This window comes from Alligator sinensis, unplaced genomic scaffold, assembly GCF_000455745.1.
Source record: "Alligator sinensis unplaced genomic scaffold, ASM45574v1 scaffold254_2, whole genome shotgun sequence".
NCBI classification, from domain to species: domain Eukaryota; kingdom Metazoa; phylum Chordata; order Crocodylia; family Alligatoridae; genus Alligator; species Alligator sinensis.
This window is the reverse complement of record NW_005842396.1, coordinates 1,309,008-1,335,899: the sequence shown is the minus strand read 5'-3', so window position 1 is coordinate 1,335,899 and position 26,892 is coordinate 1,309,008. Positions and strand designations below refer to the sequence as shown.

The 26,892-nt window shown below is 40.1% G+C and overlaps 1 protein-coding gene across 1 annotated transcript in view; it reads right to left on the bottom strand.

Moving 5' to 3' along the window:
* The window catches only part of AOAH (acyloxyacyl hydrolase), a 165,568-nt gene that overhangs the window by 44,845 nt on the left and 93,831 nt on the right, over positions 1-26,892 (bottom strand). The window contains exons 13-17 of the mRNA XM_006029757.2: positions 25,377-25,468; positions 23,117-23,199; positions 15,980-16,016; positions 11,797-11,871; positions 1,012-1,184 (exon numbers count right to left, since the gene is read on the bottom strand). Coding sequence (XP_006029819.2) covers positions 1,012-1,184; positions 11,797-11,871; positions 15,980-16,016; positions 23,117-23,199; positions 25,377-25,468 — 460 coding nt within the window. The remainder of the gene's footprint in view (positions 1-1,011; positions 1,185-11,796; positions 11,872-15,979; positions 16,017-23,116; positions 23,200-25,376; positions 25,469-26,892) is intronic.

Genomic DNA, 26,892 nt, shown 5'->3' with positions numbered 1-26,892 from the left:
GTCCCCCCCCCCCCTCCCTGTCTGGGCAGCTTGTCCCAGCACCAATCCCTCCCTCCCCCACAACTCTTCCCTTTCCCCTCCCCCAACCCCAACAGACTTACCAGCTGGAGGCAGCTGTCAGCTACCTGTTTACTCTATGGCTGAATCTCCAAATTGGCCAAATCTTTTTCTGAAGCTTTTCTGAATTGATTTGGATGCTTTGAATCAATTCAGAGCTTTTACTTGGTCTCCCAATTCGATTCATATTTGGAGATTCAGTCCCCGAATTGGGCTGAATCTCATCTCAATCTAAGCTACCGAAGCTTCGCACAGCCCTATTGCAGAAGTTTTGAAGAGTTGTCATGTTACAGTTTAATGACATCATTAGGTTTCCCCTCTATTGATAGGAGCCAGCAAGCACCCATCTTAGTCAAATACATTGGCAAAATAGGGAGTGTCATATAAACCTTTCATAATAATGTTTCCCTTGCTTGGTATAACATTAAGTAAAGGAGTAAGTTATTCATAAATGGTCAGAGATATAGCAGCATGTGAGTTCTTAGATGAAGAACTTGTAAGAATTATCCCTAAGCTCTTAAAGGCCCTGGATCTTATTACAATGATATGGTAAAGAAAGCCAAAGCATGTTCTTCTTGTTGTTATGAAGTTTGACTTGTCACAACTGCACTTTTGCTGGGAGAAAATGGGCAAAATTGATTGTGATATTAGTTTTACAGAATTTCATCAGTTAATGTTTGCTTTGAAAGCCCAGACATAGACTTGACTAGTTTTATCTAATCACTCAAACCTGGATGAGGGGAGCCTTTGAGATAAATTACACTGCTTAACTCTAGGTAAAGCAACTTCTCAGACACAATGACCCTACTAGTCAGACTGCAGTTTGGGATGAACTGAGCCAAATCCAAGCCTGGTGTTATGGTTGACATCAATGACCCAAAACTTTTTGGTAATGTACATCAGTACAGTTTAGGATTCATCAGTAGGAAATTAAAAACAAGGCTTCATATTTACCAAGAGGATGGTATCTGTTGTGTAAATGATCCCACAGAAAGCCACCATCTACCAAGCCCATTAAAATCACATGGCTCCCTTTGGGAAGATGAGAGTCTAGATACTGTAGCGCTTCCATGACATTGGAGTGCATTTGCTTTGGTGTTGTCATGTAAGCCACTGTGTCAGGTCTCCTACAAATAAAAGAAAGGGCAGACAGTTTATCAAGTGACATGTTCATAAAATGAAGGCTGAAAGAGCCCCACAATTTTAGGTAAGGCTTCTTCATTTTATATTAGCTAATTAAAATCAAAAGATAACAATATTGTTTAGCTCTGGTTTGTCATTGTATTCTTATTTTTAAAGTCACAAATCATGCAGAAATAAATCCTCAACAAAATAAAAAGAACAGGTCATAAAAAGTGCATGCCTTCCTGCCCTTTTATACACAGAGCTCTCCATATAAACGGACCTGATTCTGTTCTCACTTACACCATTTTTACTATGAAGTAACTTCCTTGAGTCCAATTCACGCTCCTGCCTGATACCTTTTTTTTTTCTTTCCCTCCCCAGATACAAAATTGAGGTCATGTCCGTTTGAGGTCATTAAGGCTAGGGACAGACATTACACATAAACCGGTTTAAGTGATCAGAAACTGGTTTAACCGTGTAACAGAACAGATGTTCAGTGCACATAAACCACTTTGAAAATGGCTGAAACAGGTTTGAGATAAGCCTGGTTGAATGTAGTATCAGACTTAACTGATTTGGCTCAAATTAGTTTATGCAATGTCTGTCCCAGAATCCTTGCTGGTTTAAGATAAACCAGACACTCCCAGCATCCCAGTATGCTCTCTGGGCTGGGTGGGGCTCTCTGCTCCACATCAGGGTTGGTCCCTCCCCTCCGCATCTGCCCGGCTTCTCCGTGGTGCTCCTGCCCTTCTGCTTTAGCAGACACATCTAGATTAGCTAGCAGACCACATGCTGGTTACAGTCTGTGCTATGAGAGAGGCAAAGGCAGACAGGCTTTTTGTTGCTAATCAACTGGTAGCTTAATGTCCTTCCTTGGAAATGTTTGAGAAGAGCTGTTTTCTTCTCTCCCTCCCTCTTGCCACTCTCTGCTAAGCACAAATTCCCCCCTTCCCTCTGCCTTTGCTGAGGTGTCTGTGTATTAGCCAGCAGACCGCATGCTGACTATGTGCTGAATCAACAGATAGCTGGTAATATCTCTCTGTTGTTTTCTTAATGGGGCAGTAAACACTGAGATAAGGGTGATAAACACTATTATCAGATCCCCCTTTTCCCCTGCCCCAGCTTGCTTGTCTGTTAGTTTACTGCACACAGTGTATAGAAGCAGGGAGGCAGAGTGAAAAGCTCCATATCATCAACAGATGCATGCACTGCCCACTGCCGCTTACCTCAGAGTGCTAGTCCAGGGCTGCAGGCTGGCAACACTCCCACCCCTTGAGCAGCAAACAGGGGAAAAGCCTGGGACTGCAGGCAGGTTGTGGGTTCACATCCCTCCCTAATCAGAGCCCTGCCAGGGCCTGGTCACACCCCCCTTAGTGCCCCCAGCTTACAGCCTGAGCCACTGCAGGCATGTGCCTGAATTTCCTCAGTTCAGAGGGATTGTCTATATGGTTGGAAACTGATTTAGTCTAGCCAGGTTAGACTAACCTGCAAAAATTGAATCAATTCAGGCTCAGGCTTTTTGAATGTCTGCCCCTAGCCTAAGACTCTATGTCATTTGTCATGTCTGTAGTGATATTGACATCGGTGTATTTGTCAAATTTGTGTTTGGTATCTATATTCTATTGCCCTAAATTCTGCTAGCAGTTTCAGCTGGGAAGAAATTCTTCATTTATGGCCTTAAACTGTCACATAGCATTGCTGCATGTTGTTAAACAGCTGTTATCTTTCACCTTGGATTAGAATGATGTTATTCTTGTTTATGTAAATGGATTAAAAGGTACTATGAACATATAAGGCACAGCTGTACTGGACAAAAAAATCATATCTTTCCAAGCTTCTAGGTATATTTTGAATTCAATACACTTATCTAAATAGTAGATCAGGGGTAGCCAGTCTGCAGTAAGAGTGCCACAAGTTACATGGGCAGTGTGTGTGTGTGTGGGGGGGTACACGGCAAATCAGGGAGGGGACAAACAGCACAATGGCAAGTAGGGCAGGAAGCAGAAAGCAGAACAGCAGATGGGGCAGGGAATACAGAGAAGGAAGTAGAAAGAAGGGCAGCATATTGTGTAGGGAGCACAGGGCAGGAAGCAGAAAGCAAAGCAGCAGATTGGGCAGGGGAAATGGATTAGATTGGCACTTGAAGAGGATGCAGGGCTAATCTGTGGCATGCCTGGCAAAAAGGTTGCCCCCTGCTGCAATAGATGCATCATGGATAGCTTGTTGATAGCTTTCAAGTCTTACATTCCCTTCACTGGTGCCCTCAAGAAGAAAGAAATATTGAGGCATGCTGATAAATACAGAAAATTAGATGAGGGAGCAGCAGACATTTAACTTTCCACAGTATAATTGCCCAAAACATCTTGTTAAAATATAGAGGCTGTCAGTGAGACAAAGCAACAAAGACGTAGGTTTCATTGATCAGGAGCTTCAGTCATTAGTAAGAGCAGATTTACCTTTCTCCTATTACATTCAGCAGTAAGCAGCTTAGAAAAAATCTCGATGGCAAAATAAAGTTGAATAAAAAAAATAAGCTAGCTAAAAACATCAGTGTGGTTTTAATGTTATTTTCTTATACCAAAAACTGGCACATGTACACAGAGCTGTTTCCCTCACACACCTACTCCCCTGACTTGTTTTCTATTGGCTCTAGGCATAGCAGGTCAGTTTAACTTGGCTCTATGGAGCAAATCCAGGTTTCTTCTTTAAGGATGAGGTCCCTCAGGGTGTGGAACTGGTTTTGTGTTGCTGCACAAAAAAGGGGACTGAATGCCAGAATGCAAATAAAACATCTGCTGCATAGTGTAGGGTCCAGCTCCATGAATATCCCTGCATTCAGGGGGAGGTACAACATAGGGAGGAGACAGGGAAGATACAACATAGGGAAGAAGCCTCCTGCAGAGACACTTAAGTGTTATCATTCTACATCTCCCTTTCTCTCCTTCCCCTGATCTACTGATACTAAAGGATCCCTGGGGCTGAAAGGGATACCATCATGTGGCCCCAAAGCTCCCTTCTTTGAAATCCATCCTTCTTGCTTCAGGAACCCATATGACTACTTTGGCTGGATGCTGGGAAGTAGATATATAACTTTGGAAACCCACTGATTAGAGTGAAAAACAAAGTATTGTGGTTACAATGCAGCTTTCAAAAAAATCACTCAGAAATGGAGCGCAGGGAACTGTGATTAAAATTGAGAATGCGCCCATGTGTGAATGTCATGATATGGAACAAACAAAATCTTAGTGAATGAAAAGCGACTATGAAATAACACCAAATGGACTACACCCTGGGGGAAACCAGCTTGGGTTTTTTACTTCTGCTTCAAATCTGGAGTTAAACCTAAAACCAAATCATGCAAGCCTAATACTATTGCTTTCTGTAAGTGCTGGCAGAATGCTGTAAAACCATTCCCAAGAATATTCACTCCCATTTTAAAACTCATTCTCACCTGTGCGTGTGACCTTTGTGAGTTTGCTTTCTACAGTGGTCTATGCAATCAACTGCTGCAGAAACTGACTTTTAGGTCCTGTACATGAGAGTTCATAGAAAACAGATGTGAGGTTTGTACATGGAAGCATTCACATCAGAAATGCTCAAGTCAGGGACAAAAAGCAACCTCTTGAGACTCTAAAGTAACATTCAGACATTCAGTTTCTTTTGGGAGTATCACTGCTTTCCCAGAAGGAACTACAAGTGTACATATGTCCAGGATTTTTTCTCCCAGACCAAAAATGGCTGCTCTAGGAGAAAAATAATCTGGGAACAACCAGGAGAGCTTTTGGGAGAATGAATGTCTGTACACATTCTCTTCTGACAGAAGCCACAGCACAGTCCTCTAGCATCCCAGAGTGCTTTGTTTCTGCCCCCTGTCCCTCCCCTGGGAGATAATGTGTTGTTCACTGGACTGTGCTGGTCCAGCTGAGTAGGGAAAAGATCACAACACAGCCCCTTCACAATCTCACATTGTCTCTCTGCAAGGAGACATAGGCAGCCTGAGTAGGCAAATAAGGGCTGCCCTGTGTACTGCTGCCATCTGTCTCTGAGGGAACCCACAGAGCATGCCGAGATGTGTATGCAGGGTCCCCTGGCTGCACAGGATTAGCACGGCAGGCTCTCTACTGTTGAGGCTCAGCATTCGAATATCTGTTCAGGTGTCTATAAGTAAGTTTTTCTGCCAGGTAATTGGAACATGTGTATACAGCCTTGCTATACTTATCACTACTATACAACTCAGCCTGCATATCAAATATTCATAATTAAGACAAAGTATTAGAAATAGGCTAGATTCTTAGCTGGCATAAACTGCTATAGATTAATTGAAATCAAAGGAATTATGTAAATTTCTACTAATTGAGCATTTGCCCTATTTGCTAACAAACAAACAAGTCCTAACCTATTTTCAAATAATGAATGAATTTGCACCACCTGCAGATCTAATTTACATCTCATATTGCTATATCTATTGTCACCATTCTACTCTATCCTTTTCTTCTTATGGACTTGGAAGTAAGTTACAGGACTGGGAGTCAGAGGGCCAGGATTCCATCCAAACTTTTCCCTTTGGACAGTCACTTGATCTCTGTACCTTAATTCCTTCATTTGTAAAGAAAGGACAACAATGCTTACCCACTTCCCAGGGGTAGTACAATGCTCAGCTTAATTACTGCTTGTAATGAACAATGAGCTTCTTGAAAGGCAAGTGCATTTATTTTATAGCTGAATAGTGTAGAAGTGTAAGCTTTGAAAAGGCTCTATTTTTGTCCTGAGGTATTAGAAATGTTTATTTTCCAGGGCAAATCAGTCTTACGTGAGAGAACTGTAATCTTCAAAAAGGATTTAGACTACTCCACTGTGGTGTATTTTGCATACAAATGAATGATTGGACCAGATTCCATGGTCAGCAATTTAACTTTGTGTTAATATATGCTTTTGAAGCATTTGAACGTTCAGTTAGTTGGAAATAAAAAAACCCAACAATATTAAGATTGAGGCTTAAACTTCTTAATGCAAGGGAATTTAGAGATAAAGGTGTGAGCCTTAGTCCACCTCACTTATCCTACATGTAGGGTGTGTCTACACAAGATGGTGAATGTGCAATAGACTAATTCTACTGCACATTAGCACATTGTGGCAAAAGTCGTGCTACTGTGCTAATGTGCAGTAGAATTAGTCTACTGTGCATTAGCATCACTAAAAAGGTGTGTGCTCATGCTATTGTGCAGTAGCTCCGGTTACCATGCATTGAATTAGTACCTGTTATTACAGGTACTAAACTTAATGAGCAGTAACTACGGTGTACTAATGCATGTGTAGATGTACCCATATTATAGCACTTACAGTTCAAAGCCTTCCCTCTGATCTAAGACCTCTGAGACTCTAAACATGACAGGGTGAGATGAAGATAAAGTGACATTCAGAACTGTCAGTTGCCCAGTCTTTGTCCATTTAAGTCAAGCCACTGATATTTGAATGCATCTTTTTGTAATTTCCTTTCCAAACAAACAAAAATGATCCTCTCAAACATTTCCATTTCCATCCTTGCTGCTTTTATGTCTGACAGCTCTAACGCCCAAAGAACTATCGTAACATCAACCTATAGCACAAGAGAGGGCAAAATATGGCCCACGGGCCAGATCTGGCTTGCCAGGCATTTTCATCCGGCCCACGGCACCCCTCAGTGAATTGTGCTCCACCCAGCCCTGCTGCCCATGAGGGTGGGAGCAAGGTGCCTACACGCACCCCCAACATATCCTATTATGCCTTGGTCCCACCCTCGTGAGCTGAATGGCCCAGCCCCACTAGCACAGGCAGGGTTGCTGCTTCAGGGTTTCCCAATGTCCAGTTCCCTCTGAGCAGCAGATAGGGAAGGTGGGGGACAGGGGCAGGGCTGCAGCTGGGTGGGAGCATAGGGTGTGGGGCTGGCTGCAGCACAGAACCTGCACCCAGGGGAGCCGCAGCGGCGTGGAGCTTGAGTGGGCAGGATGTGGGTGTGAGGGACGAGGGGTATGGGAACCCCTCCCACACTCCCCACATGGTGCACAGCCCTGGCAGGCAGCAGGGGAAGCAGCAGCGGGGGGGGGGGGGTGTCTCTGCTCAGCACTGGTGCCTGACTCCTGGCTCTAGACAGTGCTGTGAGGAGTGCAGTCCCTGCTGGGTCATTTGATTCCCTGTCACTCCCTGCACTTGCGGGGCACAGGAGGGAAGCCCCAGGCACTGGAGTGGGCTGGGGTGGGGTAAGCAGCCAGCTCCAATGCCTGGGGCTTCCCTCCTGTGCCCCACAAGTGCAGGGTGTGTGGGGGAAACAAACGGCCCAGTGGGGACTGTGCTCCTCTCTGCAATATGCAGCACTGGGCAGAGCCAGACTCCAGTGCCTGCTGCTGCACCATGGGAGGAGTGTGGAGAGGGTCCTCACACGCCCCCCACCCTCCCTCACACCCCACAAATTACACACACAGACGCCACCCCACAGTGTTGCCTGTCTTAACTGCAGGACAGTTCTTCAGAGCCACACACTCACAAATACCACACAAGCTCCCAACATACCCTATGCCCTCCACACACAGCCACACCCCCTCACAAACTCCCTCCCATACTCCACGACACCCCCCATACAAACCCCACACCCCACCATAAACACCCTCACCCCCACCATACATCCCCCACACCCCTCCTACCATACACCCTCCACCATACACACACACCCAACCCCCCCGCACAATATAACAGACTAAGAATTTATTTTTGAGTTATTATGCAATCACCTCTATATACACTACACAAACACAAATCATGACAAAAATATTTTTTGTAATAAAATTGAAATATGCTATAGTAAGTGTTTGACTTTTAGCATATGATTTGGTTTTTTCAGGTTCTAAGATGGCAACCTCCCCTTCCCAAAAGGAGTATTTCTGGGGGAGAAGGGGAAGGACTGGCAAAGATCAGGGGTTAGGGTTGGGACTTGTGGTCCCAAGATGGCAGCCAGGGGGCAGGGCACCTGTCAAGGGGCAGGGCTACCTATGTATTCCTCGACAACTCACCAAACCTCGTTAAGTAGCCCTCCGCCTGAAACAATTGCCTGCCCCAGCTATAGCAGGACAGTCTTGGGACATACCATATTTTCTTGTATACAACACATACCTTTTCCCTAACACTCAGCTGCTGGAAATCAGAGTGCACATTAACATCATGGAAATATGGTAATAGCAGTTTCTGCCTCCAGCCTCTCCCAGGGGAAACTGAAAGTAAAATTGCACCTGCTGCATGCGGGACCCCCTAGCTGCTGGTTATGGATACATTCTCTCCTCTCTGCCCTTCCCTGCCCCTTCCCCTCTTGCCTGCCCCTCCAGGCTCTCAAGTAAAAACATCTTTTTTTCTTTATTCTGCCTTTCAAAAACAAGGTGCATATTTAATTTGAGGCATGTTCATGTTGCCTAAGAGAAAATATGGTAGTTCTCTTCAACTGCTCCATATCATGTCAGTTCACAACACTGAGATGCTTAAAAACTGATTTTTGCCACAGTGCACTGTGTCAATTCATGTTATATGCACATTAATGTGTGAATGTTTGAAAACATGCTACATTGTATCACTCTAATCATGGGAGCATTTTCAAAATTCCAGTGATATAATTGCACTACAAATTACAACTTAGAGCCATAGGATGGCCCTTCAGTCTGCACACATTTTTCTGTTTTTAATTAATATCCTAAATCTCAGCACAGGAATGCTCAGCGATATAACCCAGTTTGAGAGCTGGGGACAGGATATAATACAGCTGATCATGGCAGCCTTACAGTAATGGAATTCTTATCTATTCCCATCGTCTCTCTCAGCTGTCCCTCATTTTAGACTGTAGATGACTTTGATTCCACACCAATTTGCTACTGTTTCAGCTTCAATTTTTGTAACATTTTTATATCACCAACACTTAAGAGGGTCCATAGAAATGGTTTATTAAATAAAACAGAATAAATGCATTTAATCATTCTAGAGAATTTTAAGCTGCTTGTACTAATTACTTTCTCATCTTTTTCATGTTGGGTCTTTGTCCTACATTTGGGCCTCAGTGGGCTGAGAGATACAGTTGCCATCTGTCTTCATTTTTCTAACCCCCTTGATTGGACAGTACAAAGTGGGTACTGAGGAAAGTACAGCATACTGTGCCAATTTCATTAAGTTTCTCTTCTGCAAGTGCCTATATTACTCACTGGCTAGCTCTTCACATTGGATAAAATATTGGCATTTTAATAGTGCTTTGGCTAAGAATTGTTCTTTCAGTGTATGCAAGAGCATTTATCTCTTTCAAAGACAGAATTTAGGATTAGGCTGTAAGGGCCTTATTACTGCAATTTAAAATTGCCTTTAAAGTCATTTTTATTTGTCTGGCCTCTTGCTTGAAATCATTCTCTGTAGATGGTCTGCATTCAGAAGAACCTCTGTAGATACTTCAAAGCTACTGCCACTGTATATAACAATATCCTCTTGAAAATAAATCCATGGTTTGTTTCCTTCTTAGTATATCTATGGGAGTTTTGGATTTCTACAAAAGGCAGCAGCAGCTTCCCGTTTTGGAGCCAAAAGAGTGCTTATATTTTTGTAGACGTGTACATTTCCCACCAAAACATATGCAGGATCAAATTTGAACAGTGTCACTGTAATGTGGGATAACATTTTGGATAGATATAAATAATAAATAGCATTTGGAAATATCCACACAAATGGAGGCCAAAAATAGTTTAAATTGATGGACTTTAAAAAATAGTGTAAGAGAGAAGAAAGCAGGGATGATCTGAATTAGAGAGAAATGCTATAGAATTAAAAATAAACCAGAGATGTGGCAATGACCAAGGGTTGGATTCCAGCAGAGATGGTACAGCATCTACATCAAAAATATATACACAACAGAAGCTTGGAATAGATACTAAAACTGTCACTTAAATCACTCCAGAGGCTTTTGCAACAGGAGCCATAGATAAGGCCTAGCTTCTGGGATGGGATTTCTGAGTTAGCCTCTGCATATTGTTGCCACACATATCTTGCCCCACAGTGGTCCCAGTTTACAATTATGGAAGCAGGTGGTGTGGGTATGAAGAAGAGCTGAAATGCATTTACACGGTGGAGTTTTTATTCCAATCAGACTCTGGGCACAGTTTACTGTTGGTTTTGAGATTATATGCACGCCCTTTTGGTATTGTAGGGGTATTACAGGGGAACATTTAACACAGTTCCAGATGAGGGCACAAACCAAATGAAAACTGAATGGAAGAATAGTAAAATAAAGGAAATGAAGCTACTGTAAAAGAAGATTAAAATGAAGCAGGTCACTGAAGTAATTTCAAGTTAGAGGCAGAAAATAACAAAATTATTAGTACAGTGATTTTTAACTAGGGTGCCATGACACCCTGGGGTGCCTTTGAAAGGTGCTGCAGTGTGCCAAGCAATGCTAGCACTGTTAGGTGTGGAAACACCTTCATGTGATTCACAAGATAAACCCAGAGATTTCAAATAGGAATCCTTAGTGTTAAAACCATTCTGACCTGTTGCAGTCTTTCTTAGTTCTTTGCAATAGAAAAATTGCTCTGATATTTTTCTGTAGTCAAAAAATGAGTGAAAACTAAGACCTCACATTTTCCAAGGGCCACCATGAGTCTAAAAATGTTGAGAACCACTGCATTAGTAGAATGAGGGAGATGTACAGACTCTGTTCTGTAGCTATAGCTAAGCCAAATCAAACATTTTAGGAGTAAAATGCTGGGATGAATACCACTGGGTGCATCTACATGTGCACATTTACTGTGCAGTAACCAAAATTACTGCACAGTATGGGTGTGGGTCTACATACGCATGCCTGTACAATGCAGTCAACATGGCAACTTGCAGCCAATTAGTTACTGTGCAGTAACACATATGTAGATGCCTTACTACACAGTAATACTGTGTATGTAGACTGACTTGGGACTAACTTTAGTCCCAAGCCAGTCCACACACAGCATTAAAGTGCTTTAATGTCTGCACATGTAGGTGCCGGTCTATTCCCATTTACTGCACAGTAACTTTAAGCCGGCGTACATACATGCATAGACATGCCCGCTGTAAGTGTTCCCTATTAGTCACCAGGGGTCTGTGTTTATGAAGATGTTTGCAAGATTCCCTGTCATACTCATAGGGTGAACGAGACCAAAATGAATGAATGAACAATATCTCTCTGCAGTACTCAGAAATAGGCAAGGCTCAAAAGCAAAAGGCTAATTTGTCCTTGTGGGTATCCTACCATCCTCTTGAATTGCTCCCTTAGCCTGAGCAGGAGAGCACATTGATACTTTGGCAGTACTGGTGATTAGTGTCAAGGCAGAAGGTCCTCTAATAATAGAAGAGGGGAGCAAAGCTAGCTTTGGCAACAAAGCTATTGCAAGATCACTTGTTACCAAGAAGTCAGAAATTACTCTAGCCCCAGTAACCATGAAAGTACTATGTTTCAGCAGAGAAAGCAACAAAGCCAAATGTAGTGAGGAGAAAGAAAACAATAACAACATGGAAAGGCTTAACTCATAAGAAGACTCTTAAAAAAGACATATAATATAAACATTAGTTTGGTTTGTTGAACCTTACCCATTGCAGACATCATTCCCAATTACAGAATAGATAACTATGGCTGGATTGTCCAAGACATGATCTCTAGCCAAGCTAAAAATATAAAGAAATAAATAAAGAAATAGATAAAGTAGCAAGATTAATGGTGAAAGACATTCTCAACTTGAATTACACAATGTGTCCGTGACAGAACTTTTTGAAGTATTTATTTTAAGCTTAAGCTACTCTTGAATGGTTATAAATCTGGTTTTGCTATACTCTTATAATTTGGTAACATTTTCAGATATTTTCAAAATTGTCTTTCCCTTTGCATATTTGGCTCACCATTCTTTTACCGGCTGGTGTTCCACCTCCTTTTCACTAAGATCAAAATATTTTAATCAGCAATTTCAATTAGAGATGAGGGTCATGTTGGGCTAATTAGAGGTCATGTTGGACTAAGGATTGCTCATATAAAGTTTTGGGTTTAAGGTCAAATTAGGATATGGTTTTGAGTTAGATGCTGTTGAATTCTTAAGAGCTAAACTACCAAGATTATCACTCAGAGCAGAGGAAATTTCAAACAAATTTTCAAACTTTTAAATATCATAGGAATTTAAACCACACCCTTTCTTGCTTTAGGTCTGGCCTGCAACCCAAAACCCAGAATAGTAAACTCAAACAGATATTTGTGTTAGAACCTGATTCTCTACTCCCACACTGAGAGTTTAGATTTCAATGACTTTTCTGGGACCAGTTCACAGAAAGAGAGAGAGAAATAGAAAAAACAAACTCACAACACCCCCCACCACCCAACACACACATTTTTCATTGGTAAATCAAATCTGAAGAGACCAAGGAACAATAACTTTTACATTTTATGCACTGCCATTTTTCATGAATATGCCATACTTTTAGAGAAGTAGGTAAAAATAGAGCTGGTCAGATTTTGGTCAGTATTTTTCAATGAAAAATGCTATTTTCATCCAAACCGTTTTGAAGTATTTTGGAAAAAAAAGTGTTAATTTCAATAAAAATGTAAACAGAAAATATTTTAAAGGAAAAAAAGTTTCATTTAAGAAAAATATTTTATTTGAAAATTTTCAGGGTTTCAGGTTGGAATTTCAAATTTGTTTTGAGTATTAATTTCTTACATTGATTTCCTTATTTTATATTGTTTCTTACTAACTGGGTGCATCTACATGAGACATTTACTGTGCAGTAGACTAATTAGCTCCACAGTAAACATCTTGCATCTACAAGTGCAAGGCTCTTAAACTAGAGTAAACTAATGAACTCGGCAGCAGGATAGTACTTGTAAAGAGGAGTACTATCCTGCTGCAGAGATTTTTACTCCACAACAGTGCACATGTAGATGTTGGCATGGCTGCCTGGGGCATGAGGATGTTTCAGTGCAGGGGGCTGCCTGCCAGCTAGCACCACACTGGAGCACCCTCATGCCCCAACCAGCCCCTTCACAGCACATTGATATGGTCAGGAGCATCACCAGGATAGCAGGCTGACCCCCAGCACCCCCTGCCAGCCAGGGCTGCTTCATCCCAGCTCAACATGCTGTGGTCCTGGGCTCAAGTTCAAATGGCATTAATTGTACATGTAAATACACCCACTCAGTAGTATTAATGCATAATATGCTATAGTATGGCACTTTGAAACTTATTTTAAATTTTATGTTAATTTTTAAAATCACTAAGAATACCCAGTTGTTTGTTTTTTTTACAGGCGACACTGTTCTAGAAAAACAGATAAGATGTTTTAGTCAACACTAAGCAGAAGCTGCCCTTAATTACTTTTAAAAATAAAATAATATTCAAGTAATGGAATATCTTGACTAGTATAGAATGAGATGCATCAGTAATATGAACTACTGATATATCATGAAAAAATGTAAAAATAATAACAAATAAAAATTCATAACATTCTAAATGAAATTTTGGAATTCAAAAAAGGAAACTTTCTGAAATATTATTTTTTCACAATTCTCATTGTGTGGGAAACTGATACAATTTGATTTTGTCCTTAACCAGAATGGACACAGATTTTGAAATGTTAAATCTTCCCAAGAAATAGAAAAGTCCACCTTTTTACCAGCTTTAGTCAAAGTCCCTTGTGCCGTTTTCTTTGATTTATCAGTATATGGTTTGGATCTTTGCTCATAAAGACCCTGGTTCTCTTCTTATGTGCTATGGTGATAATGAGCAGGTAGAATGCTCTTGCTGATGTTCCATACATTTGAAGGTAGGAACGACTACAAGCAAGATGTACTTGATTAAGATCTTGAGGTCCAAGACATTTTTCCCTTATTGACTGGACAGATTCCAAGTATACTCAGCGTCAAGGTACAGTGTAACATATATCTATTTACTAAAATTTAGATTAGCGTAGGCCCTATGTAGCTGCACAAATGCAGGGAACAAGATGGGCAGTACTTGTTCCCTAGCTGCCTTCCAGTACAGGGGCCAACTGCATGCAGCCAGGAATAGCAACTGCTTTGTGGTAATGCTGCTTTCTTCCTGAAAAGGGATGGTGGTGGTTTGCTATTAATGAAAAGGCAAACAATTGGGTGGTGGAGGCTGTAAGCATACTTACAAGCAGACACAGCTCAGAAGAACTGCAGAGATCTTCCATAGCAGGACAGAAATGGAGTAGAAGTCATTGACAGACATGCACCTTCAGCTAATGAATGGCTCTCTGGCTCATGAGATAGAACTCTTTGGGAGCATCTACACAAGACTCGTTAATGTGCATTAGCTTAATTTAATATGCATTATGGGTGCACATCTACATGTATGTGCCCTTAATGTGCATTAAAAATGGCAAAATTAGGTTAATCACACCTAAATTTGATGCCTGCAAATGCAGGCATCAAATTTAGGCATGATTAGTTAAAGTGCATTAATGCACGGGTAGACATGACCCAGCACTAACTTTAGCCACTAGGGGTACATGGCAGGGCTGCAAGGACCTGGTACTAACTTTAGTGCCAAGTCCCTGCACATAGACTCCTGCCAAAAATTGCTTAACGCGCATTAGCTTAATGCACATTAAATTTAGTCGTGCTTAAATACACATGTAGATGCGCCCTTTGTGTCCTTAGCAACTCAACTTAGCCCTTCCATCCAGCCATCCAATAGGGCTATGTATTGGTGGTCAAAAAGCTCAAGACTGAATCAATTCAATCTTCACAGATTAGTCTAAAATGTGTAGATTGAACCAATAAGCAAGTGAACAGACATTCACATTTGATTCCAGAAATGCAGCCACATGCCTGCAGTGGTCCAGGGCAGAAGCTGGAGGGCGCTAGAACACACATCCCTGCTCCACTGGAACAGACAAGAGTGAGCCAAGATTAGCCTGCCCACCCTGCAAGGGGGGAGGAGTGTTTTGTGGGGTTGGTGCAAAACATTCTGGGATGCTGTGGGACTGTGAGTTAACTTGAACCTGGAGGGGATCTGGGACAGAAATTCAATACACAGATTTAACCTAAATTAGTTAAATCTGATACTACATCCATCCAGATTTATCTTAAACCAGTTTCAGCCACTTTGAAAGTGGCTTATGCACGCTGAATTTCTGTCATGTTACAGATTTGAGTTAGTTTCTGATCACTTTTACTGATCTGTGGCCAGATCAGGCAAAAATTGTCATTTCTGACTGTGCCCTATGTATCATCTTTGACAGATCTGGGGATGTGGGAGCTGTGATGTAACTTAGGGATCCTCTATCCCAGCTCAGACTACCTTTCACTTGAATTAATTTTTTATCTAACAATCACTCAATTTTACAAAGATAACATTTAGAAATCGCATTCACAAAATAAGTTTCTAGTAAGATAAAGGGCTTTATCAATAACTTTTTTACACTGGTATAGATTAAGAGTAAGTCCACTGAAGTCAATGTAGATCAGTTTACAGCAGAGTAAATATGATGGAAATGCCTATTCAAAGTTCTTTTGTATTTAGTGGAAAGACATCAACTGCTGTGTGCTTTATTCTAGGCCCCAAATATGAGACTAATCAAATAAAAATTGATTATTTAATGTTCATGAAGCTTGCAATTCTTCAAATATGATGTCAGTTCATTTTAAGTCATTTAGCACTGTCAGCTGGCATATTCATTTCAGTGTTTTGCTTTGTTTTTAGAATGTAAAATTCAGACTAATTACTGTACCTGCATCCATTGTTCCAATTCATGACATGCTTACCTTTTCATTAAGTCCAGGAGATTATGGGAGGAACCACCTAGGTGATCAAACATAGTGGGTGTAAGAGAAATAGTCCAAGATGACTAAAACAACAGAAAATCAAATTCATTTTAGTGATCTAATACTATGAGCTCAATCGGTCTCCATGACCTTTCTTTTGGATTATAGCATTTAAAAGGGAATAAAATTGCAAAGCAAAATACACTATTCTATATTTATATTTTATCTGTTTTTATAAGTTATCTCAATTTTTATTGTAAACTGATCTGAGCACTCTCTGGTGAACATGACATATATATCGAATAAATAAATAACTAGATCTGTTTTCTTCTTCCCTGCACAAAGCAGTTCCAGGAACTTTTGTAGATCAAACCATTTCTGAACTTTGGGTCCTTTGGATCTGGATTTTAATTCAGAGTTGGCAGTTTATGGGTCTGGGACATAAACTAGCCAATCCTATTTGTCTTTGGTTAATCTACTTTTAACTTCCATGATAAACTGAAAAGTGAATCACTTTCACTATTAATGAGAATTAATGGCTCACAGCTATGCAATATTATGAGCAACAAACATGAAAAATGGGGCTATGCCAACAGTACCTTTCATGATATATGGGGTAACTATGTATATCAATGACATTTCACCTAAATTGTTTGGTGTATACTTTCTTCCACCAGTATGAACAAAGAAAGTCAGAGCAAAACTCCCATGGTTATTTATAATGAGGACCTCATGCAGGCCCTGAAATAGGAAAGTATTAAGGGAAGTATTTAAGCACATTCAAAACTGCAAGCAAGGACTTAAAAGCTATACATTTAACTAGTTCCCTAAATCAGTGTCTTAACAGTTCCATCATTCCACATTGTAATTTCTGTCACTCTGTGTACTACAATAGGCTGTGCAAGTAGTGGCAGCAAAATGGTAGCTGAATGGAATATTTTTGTTCAAAATAAGGTTACCTTGGAGGCGGAGAACAATAAAGGCAGGAAATCCGATGACTGCAAAATCTCTTTAATGTAATGTATAAAAGCCCTTCAGAGGCTTGCTTTCATTTGTATTTTCTTCTGTTCTCTCCTTTTGCCTGTTTTCCCTCCCTCTTGCTGTGCTATTCTCCAACCCTCATCCCATTCTTTATTTTCTTTTTTTCTTGACTTCTTAATAAGTCAAACTCTGTTCTGTGACTTGAATGGAATAGTCATGGATGAAGCTTTATTGAATGTGTGTATTGGACTAGGTGAGTGAAAGATCTATGAACAAAAGTAGAAACGGTACCACTTTGCATTTTTAAAATTGCTCCTTCGTTATTACTACTCATGGGTATCACATTTCAACCACAGAAAGCGGTCCTTTGTGTATCAGGTAATCTGAACCTATGAGACTGAAAGGAAGTTTGACTCTTTCCTGTATTTCTATAGGCTTTCATAGGATTGCTAGAGCTCCACTCCTCCAGTAAGATGTGGGGTGAAACCCTAGCTGCATTTCCTTCTGTTTTACATCCCTTGTTCCATTTAAAACTCAGAAGAGTCTAGATCATGATATCCACCTTGCCAGGGTGTCTTTGCGTCTTTCTGAGGCCAGCAGTTCAAAATGCCAATCACACATTTTTGATCTCATTAATAAAGAACAAATATTACAGACATATTAATAAACAGATGATAAATGAGTAACAAAAGCTATATTACATCCATGAGTTTAGGTGCTTAGAAGCACGTAAATGGAAAGCATTATATATGATTATATATTCTCAGCTGCCATCTGGTGCTTTAACATTCAGTGGGGCAGAGGTCAAGGTAACAAGCCTAGTATGTCTGCTTTTCTCGTCAAAGATAAAAAATCCCCTAAACAGGGCTAGGGGAAAGCAAAAACCTCCCTCAAAAATCCCACCAGAGAATTATAAAGAAACGGATGATAACTTGTTGCTTGCAAAATACATACATTATCCAAATGCATTATGTATGTAACAGAATGATGGATGGGAGAGGTGGCTGTATGAACATGGCAGTAACGATCTGAATATAGATGCCATTTCTTAGCTTGACATTTTAAGAGAATTTATTTTCACTGTGTTCACATTTCTCTCATATTCATTTTTTTTGTAAACAATTTTATGGGCATAAATGTTCTACCTAAACAGCAATTTTTAAATAATACTGCAGAAAAACAAGTATCTAATTCATAATTGTGAGTATTCATGCTAGAAAGCTCATTCTAGGAGTTGCACTCATCCCATCAGGAAACAAAAACATTATATATAACCCAGAGGCCCATTTTAAAAAGCTTAAATGTTAGGACATCAAATATTTAATAAGCACAATTCACTGCTTGTGAATAAGCAACAATTCAAGAATTATTTGTAGAAATTACTCAGCAAATATTTTTGTAGACCAAATAAGCTAGAATTGTGAACTGTTTACAGATGATATGCAAACAGAAAAGAGAGACACAAACAAAGAAAATGATTCGTCATGAATTATTAACTTACTTCATATATTAAACATCTTATAAAGCCACTGGTGAGCTATGTAGGCCATTTCAAACAACCCCCAATTAATCCTTTATTATACAGTATCTTTGTGTGCCATATACATCATAGATAAACTATCTTAGGGATGATTTGGTGAATGTTTATCATTTTTAGTTATAATGTGTTTGTGTCTTTCTATTTGTAAAACCTTACTACCATATCTTTTTGCATACAACACACACCCTTCCCTCAAAATCAGCCCTGTGAGATTGGGGTGTGTGTATGAAGCTGGGAAACTGATTTTCTGCCAGGGGTTGGAAGGACCCTGGTGAGGCAGCTGAGGGAGAAAATTGGCTTAATGATTCATGGCCAACTGACTTCATGGTTGTGAAATTGGGCAATGCCTGCAAAATCTGCAGGAAAAAAACAACTTACTGAAAATAAAATGCTGACTCCCCAGATGGAGCCAGCAGTCCTCATAGCACTGTGGCCCGGCTGAGCAGCCTTCCAGGAAGCAAGGGGGGAGGTGGGACTGCCGACATGAAGGGGAGCCCAAGATGGCTACCACCCCAGGCCCTTGCCACTCATTGGCTGAGAGGGCTGCCCATCATGAAGTCCCCCCCCCCCACACACACACACCAATCGGCAGTGAGGGGTGGGACCACATGATGAACAGCCCTCACAACCAATCGGCAACAAGGGGCAGGGCCATACAAGCTTCTTAGCCAATCAGAGGCATGGGGCACCCCACCACAATCAGCCCACAAAAATAGTGGCTGGCCCTGTGAAATTGGCAGGCCATTTCCTGGAGTTGGGTAGATCCCCTACTCATTGTTCTTCACTCTACAAGTGCTAATGATAGTCTCTCCTTTTTAATAGTCTTGATAATCTACTAATCAAGCTAACCACACTTAGGGCAATATTGCTGTTTGCTAGCTAGCCTGGTCTCTCTATTTCACAGCCTCTTTAGTGCGTTAGCTCATTCTCTTCAGCTCTTTTTAAAATCATAGATTCACCCATGAAGATCAGTCTAGGGATTCAGCTTTATTTATGCAGGACATGAGCCATATGGTGCCACAGCTCTGAAAAAATCTTTTGTATTTATTCTGCTTTTTAAAAACAAGGTGGGTATTATGTTGAGGGGGTATTGTTTGTAAGAAAGGATGGTTATTACCACAAGTCTGCTCGCAGGTGTGTCACACATGTTAATGCTAACTCATACTCTTCTACAGACAGAAATTAACACAATGTCAAGCTTGGGCATCTGGGAACATCCAGTCTTTAGTTCTTTGGGATACTGGACTTTACAAAAAGGATGCTGTTCTATTTAGAAAAGTTGCTACTGACCACGCAGTGCATCTCTCTCCTGCTCTGATCTACTTTGTGGACAAAAATGCAACAGTTCTCAATGCATAGATATGGGGTCCTTCATAGAATTGCCTCACCCCTTTTTACAGTGAAACCATGACAGTCTTGATGCATTTAGAGTCTACCAATACTCACAGGGTGCAGGATTTTGCCAGCTTGTAACGATCAGGTAATACTGCACGCTACATAATTGAACAAGCATAGGAAAAAAAAATTTTGAAAAGTTTCCAATAACCCTACCAGTGTGAAGAAAAATAAACTCTCTTTTAAGCACCTGAAACTTTACAGTTATAGAAGTTTCTCAGTAGCATTTTGACAGAGATGTTTTTAATGGCTGTTTTTCTTTTTTGTCTCTCCCAATTTTGCTTTCAATCTCCAGAGACTGAATTTTAAAGGAGAACTGTCAAAGCTGGCAATTCAAAAAATTGATCTCCCATTGATTGAGTCTGTGCCCAGCTGGAAGCTCTTACCTTGAGCAGCCCTTCCTTCTATTTGTTTTCATCTCTGTGATGACAATATGAAGAAAAGGCAACACGTGGTTTTCTATGAGCTATATACTAAACAAACCCTAGCTTGAGTGTTATGGGCTTGATCCTGTGATGTGCTGCATAGTTCCTAGAGATAGTAAGCACTTTCAGTACTCGACAGGTCTTAGCTCTGTGATAGAGAGGACTGATTTCTGTATTGTAAACTTAAAGTCTTTTCTTTCATTTCATATTTCTAGTACTAGAAACCATTGTTCTAGACAGAAGGGTTAAGTTCTCCCAAAGGGGGCCAGTGTGGGCTTGGTAGTCAGTTTTTACGCTTAATATTATGACAGTGCCCATTTAAATTTCCCCATTTGGGGAAAATATTATACCAAATAAGGCAATAAAAATGAAATTTTACAGTACTGTGTCAGTGAAATGATTAAAAGACACTGAGAGAAGATACCCTGGAGCTTTTCTATCACTTGTGATTCTTCTCTTTCTAAATTCTCCTCTCAGTTTTCTTGAGAGCATTTTGCTCAGGCAGATTCACCTCATTTCATTGGCGATGTGTAGGGGGTGCACCTTTTCCCCCCCTGCATAGGGGGTGCACGTGCACCTGAGCATGGTGGTGCACCCCCTACAAAAAGGCACCACCAACATGGTTGATGGTGCCTGTGGGCAATTGCCGCTTGCCACCCCTCCTGGCCCCCCCGCCGACGCTGCTGGCAGCATCTGTGGGTGGTCAGCAATTGCTGCTGGCTGCTGCTTATGCAGCTGGTGGCATCTGCAGGTGGTTGCTGACCCCTGATTGACATGCGCCACTCCCTCCGTCGCTGACAGCGCCAGTGGGATCTGTGGGTAGTCGCTGACCCTTGGTTGACACTTGCCACTCCCCCGCTGCTGACACTGCTGGCAGCATCTGCAGGAGCTCCCCGCTTACCACTGCTGTGCTCCCTCCACTGCCAGTGCCACCATGCCCCCCATCATTCATGCCTCATTTTATACAACATAATATGAAAGTAGTGTATGTACAATGTAAGAGTAAAAATATGCATGTGAAATGGGGAGAAAGAGGGATAAGGAACTAATCAGGACACTTTATGAAAGTGTGAGGGATATTACAAAAAAAGAAAGGACCTCAGAGAAAGAAAAAAATATATAAAAGATATCTAAGGAAGATGGTATTATAGTCAGCAAATAGATTCATAGCTCCTAAAATGAGAAGAAACCATTATGATCATCTTATCTGATCCTATTTGCATTTTCCCAGTCAGAGCTGCTGCGGGATTTGAGTCCAAAACCTTTAGCACTGGAAGTGAGAACCATTCTCCTGAATTACCAGGTCATCTTCAGTAGAGCTACTACAGGACACACTGGGCATGTCTACATGTGCATTTATGCCAGCTTAAATTTACTGAGCAGTAAGCAGGAATAGACTGGCATCATGTGCAGGTGTTAAGGCGCATTAATGCTGTGTGTGGACTGACTTGTGACTAAAATTAGTCCTAAATCAGTCGACAGACACAGTGTTATTGTACAGTAAGGTGTCTACATGTATGTTACTGCTCAGCAACTAACTGGGTGCACATTTGAATCTTGCATGATGCAGGTATCAAATTTACGCTCAAGTCAGTGCAAGTCACCATATTTATTGTGTAGTACTGGCATGCACGTATTAATGTGCACCTGTACTGTGCGGTAAATGCACATGTGTAGACACGCCCACTATGTACACACACTGGACATGTCTACATGAGACACTAACTGTGCAGTAGCCAAATAATACTGTGCAGTAGCATGTCAAAGCAGAAACAGTGCTAATACACTACTGTGCAGTAGCATCACTAAACAGGTGCTTGCCAGTGCTACTGCACAGTAACTGGTTACTGCACATTTATTTAGTACTTGATTATACAAATACTACATAAAAGCACAGTAACCACTGTGCAGTAATGTCTTGCGTAGATGTACCCACTGTGTACAATCCTTATTTGTGCTGTATGGGAGCCTTAAGTAAATAAAGAGTTGCATAGAGCATCTAAAATATCGCTACAAAATATCCTGTACAACAGGGCATGAACCTTTCCTCACAGCATACATGTGGGGACAGCTAGCTAGTGTCCAACTCCCTGTGTTTACACTGTGGCACACATGGAGAAAGGAGTAGATTGCTTATTTTTTGGAGCACAAATGCAAGACACGCAAATACCTTCAATCTGCTTTAAGAGGGACATATAACTGTGAACTAACGGTAAGGTTCAGCTCAGTTTAGGAAGGTGCTATAGGACTGTTCTTTCATAGCTTTAGTTCAAGACTAGTGTTTTAACTCTTTTGAGAACTATCAATCTCCAACTAGGCTACATAATATGGAAGTTTTCTGTATTGCCAAAGCCATTATTTAGTTTTATTCTCTAGTTAGGGCAAAAATTGGCCATAATAAGAAAAAAGAATATTTTAATTTATAATCCTGCAAAATTGTCTGACGTTAGCAATTCTGGAAGCATAGAACCTTTAGTATTCAGATCTAATTATTTTTTAATTAAAACATTTAGATAAAGAAAAATGAATTCTGGATTAGACAGTGAAATGCATCAATTATTAGTCAAGCAGAAGTCATTAGTCATAGTATAGATGAAAGAAATCAAGCTTATGTAAGCCCTTATTCAGAGTTGAGATAGACTAATGCAAACAAAAAACACCATGTTAAACAGTGTTCTCTGCTTCTCCACATTTCATGCATGCAGCACATACAACTTGAATTATCTGTGAGACCTGTCCATTAGTACAACATCGAGTATCAAACTTTCATCTATTAAAAACAATGAGTTAAAGTACCATTTTTGGAAATATTCTGGAAGTCTCTGTGATTGCAGAGGTTTCTTCTACGTAAATATAAGTATAGAGATTCTGTCCAGCCTCTGAAAAAATAACAAAACAAAAGGTACTAAATTCATATCATACAAATAAAAACCTAGTTAGCTTTAATGAAAGGGGTTGACACATTCAGCATTAATAAAGAAATATATTAATTGATTTCCCATACACTTTTGGGCATAGGATTTTCTACAACATGAAATACTATTGTAAAAGCAGTGGAACAGCTCTTGGTAGTCTTTGAAAGATTGAACCTACATTTTCCATATTTAGCATGTTTTATTCAGTATGCTCCTGAGCAATGCAAGAAAAGGGAAAATAGACACTGCACTATAATTCACACTACATTGAGTGAATTTCTAATAAATTATGCATTTCAAAATTAAACTAAGTGAAGTATGACTACTTTATTATTAGAGGTCTGTTTAGAGGTTCAAACAGACATTGGGGGGAAGATTCAGCAAAATACAGCAATTGGGAAGCAAACAATAGTTTTAAAAGGTGGACAGAAAAGCCATATAACACAATTAACAGGCTACAGCAGACCCAACAAGTCATAGGAACTAGTCATGGGTGACCAAAATGTAAAACTGCATTTTTCTGGGTTTATATTCCACTGCCTATTTCAGGATTTAACCTTCTCTTTCATGTAAATGACCAGGAAATAACCATAGGTGCATAGCATAGTAATGAGGTGAGACTAAAGCTTTCAATGAAGTATAATATCCTTTATATTCAATCCTCTGAAGTTCAGGAAGAGTCAAAGAAGGTTTTGAAAAGTTAGAAATTAACTCAATATTTAAATATTGTATCCTTTGTATTTCTATTTCCTCTTTGTTCACTTAAAACTTGTTTTCTTTTAAACATGATGACATAAATGGAAAGCTGTATATAGACTGATATAATATATAGTGCCTTTCAAATGGTGCATATTTTTAGCTGTGTTTTCCTGATTCTTCAGATAGTTGCTCATTGAACCTTCAAGATAACATTTACAAAAAGCAATTACACTGACACGCAAAGAGTCTGGCTTTTCATTACAGTTGTGGAACAGTAAATAAAAATGAGAAATATTGGCAGGACGTTCATTTCCCAGAGTAATAAATCTTGGACTGACCGATTTGAAGACACGTTGTGTTTGATTAGTTTTCCCCTTTACTTTGCAGCGTAGAGAAAAATAAAAATCCTTCCAAAGCAGAATTGCCCAAAGGAAAGTTGAAAATAAAACTCATTTCCAGAGCCCTGAAAACATTTTAATCCCTACTGGGGCTGTTGATTTTGTGTTTGAACTTATATATGAAGAACTTGGATAAGCTAAGTGCCTGGGCTGGAGAATGGCAAACAATGAGCAGTGCAGTTATAAAACCATGATAAGTCTTGAAACCAAAAAGGATGATCTACATAGAAACCTGAGATAAAACTGAGCATTAACCACAAGGATGATTTAATGGTAATATATGAACTTTTTAAAGCCTTCAATATAGCATATGATGGAAAGCAGACTGGATGCACTGGTTAAAGAATGCAATATTTAGTTAATGAAGGATGTTGTTATTTGGTAAATAGGGTTTTGAGGAACGTGGATGTTCTGGATTTTTCTGTGCTTTAATTTCCAGAATCATATAAAAAATCATAGTTATTCTGCAAGTTTATTCTCATTATTCAAACTCTGCCCATTCATTTCATTCAGAACTATACTTAAAATTGCAAAACTCAGAATTCTTTTTCTTAAAAATACTGTAGTCTTGATTTTGCAAGTCTCTTTAATATTGTGAAAATAGAAAAGGAAAACAGGGAAAGAAAAAAAGTTTAAGGTAGGACCATGCTGGAAATAAACCCAAAACGTAATTTATTCTATTGCATTCAACAGGAGAAAAAAAAATTCAGTAAGAAAACAAAAATCCAAAATTTGCAATTTCTTTTAGTTTAAACAGCAATAAAATCCCTAAAAAATAATTTATTTCTAATTAAAAATGTTACCAGCTCCGGAATCCACCCTGAATACCATGAGGATTGGCTAGAAACACATGTATTAATGTATATATCTAGGATAAGGGAGAGAGAGAGTTATTATGACTTTAAGAAGAGCAGAGGCAGAGCATAGCAATGTTTATATTTTTCCATGCAAGTACTGGATACTTCTCTCTTAACTTTGCCTTGTATTTTATTTATTGGTCTTTTAGGTATGCTAAAATTTGACTTCAGCCTTCTATTAACTTACCCAATGGTGGAGTTCAGAAATCCAGTGATCCCTGAAAACTGGGGCCAGTCGAGCTCATTGGTAAAAGCCAGTGGAAGATCAGAAAATACTTGCTGAAAGACAATTAAAAAAATTAAAATGTTTTGGTTCCCACAAATAAAACCCCATTTGCAGAATCAAATATTATTCCTAACTTAGAACACTTGCTAATTAGTAGGGCTACGCGAAGCATCAGTTGCAGATTTGATTCAGCGGAGATTTGGCCCGATTCGGCGGCTGAATCTCCAAATCCAAATCAAATCAGGAGACCCTTTAATGTCTCTGAATCAAATCAGAACGCTCCAAATCGATTCAGAGAGATTCAATGATTCAGACATAGACACAGCTTTAAATGTTTTTTCTACATACCTCAAGGTACCAGGCAGCTTGTGAATGCTGCAATGCTGGGGCAGATAGAGCTTCCCATCAAAACTTCAGATTCTGATTCAGCCGAATCAAATTGGGGACAATGATCCAAATCAATTAATCGAATCGCTGTGCCTGATTTGGGCTGAATCCAAATTGAATATGGCCTGTTTTGCACACCCCTAATTAGCAATACTATTTTAAACACACGTATTAAAAAGTTTCTATTTATTTGGCAGGCATTTTTTACTCATAATATAGGGAATAACAGCAGAACCAGTAAGTACTTTCAGACTGCTAGAAACATTTTAAGTGCATACCTTCTTTGATTTTGAAGGATCCCTGCATTATGCATGAGCTGCAGCATAGGCAGTACTTACAAGGCCACTGAAATGGCAGATATCTGCTCAGAGCATTGCTTTCTGCACCTGTCTCATGGACTCTTCCAAAAGCAGATCTCCATAGGCTAAACATGAACAGCAGCATGAGGCCATAGATGATTCAACAGGGTATGTCATAATTCAGGGCAGCAGCTTTTTTTTCCTCATTGACAAGATTTGAAGGAATTTGTATTCCTAGGACCTACTCTTAGAAAACTGATTAAATGAATTAAGAATTTCCTAGGGCCTGAGCCACTTTCCTGAAGATTGTCTCCTGGCACAATGCAGCATCACTTCTTGCTAGAAAAATTGCAATGTGCTAGCTGTGTGGTGAGTAATTTTTCAAATGCTCTTACTATGATAACTTTAACACACCAGTGGTAGAAAGTAGTAATAGACTAGCCCCTGGTAGAAGAGAAGTCCCTAAGCAATATAGACCCACCCATGACAACTTTATGCTGCCTATTAAAAGAGGAGGGTCTGCTAGAGGATGGAGGAGTAGCAGGACGAATGATTAAGCCAGAGCATCTAATAATGGTGCACCAGGGTGTGCTGTGAGTTCAACCCCAATGAAGAAAAATACTTTTATTTATTTGTTATGTGTAGAGGCTAGAAGGAATCATTCCCTTGGTAAGACAGAGGGAATAGGCATCATTCTGTGTTAGAGGAGACTAATGATGATGGAAGGAGACAAGGCAGGACATGTGCTTAGCAGGAGAGTTGGGAACACACACATTCTCCTAGCAGCAGGA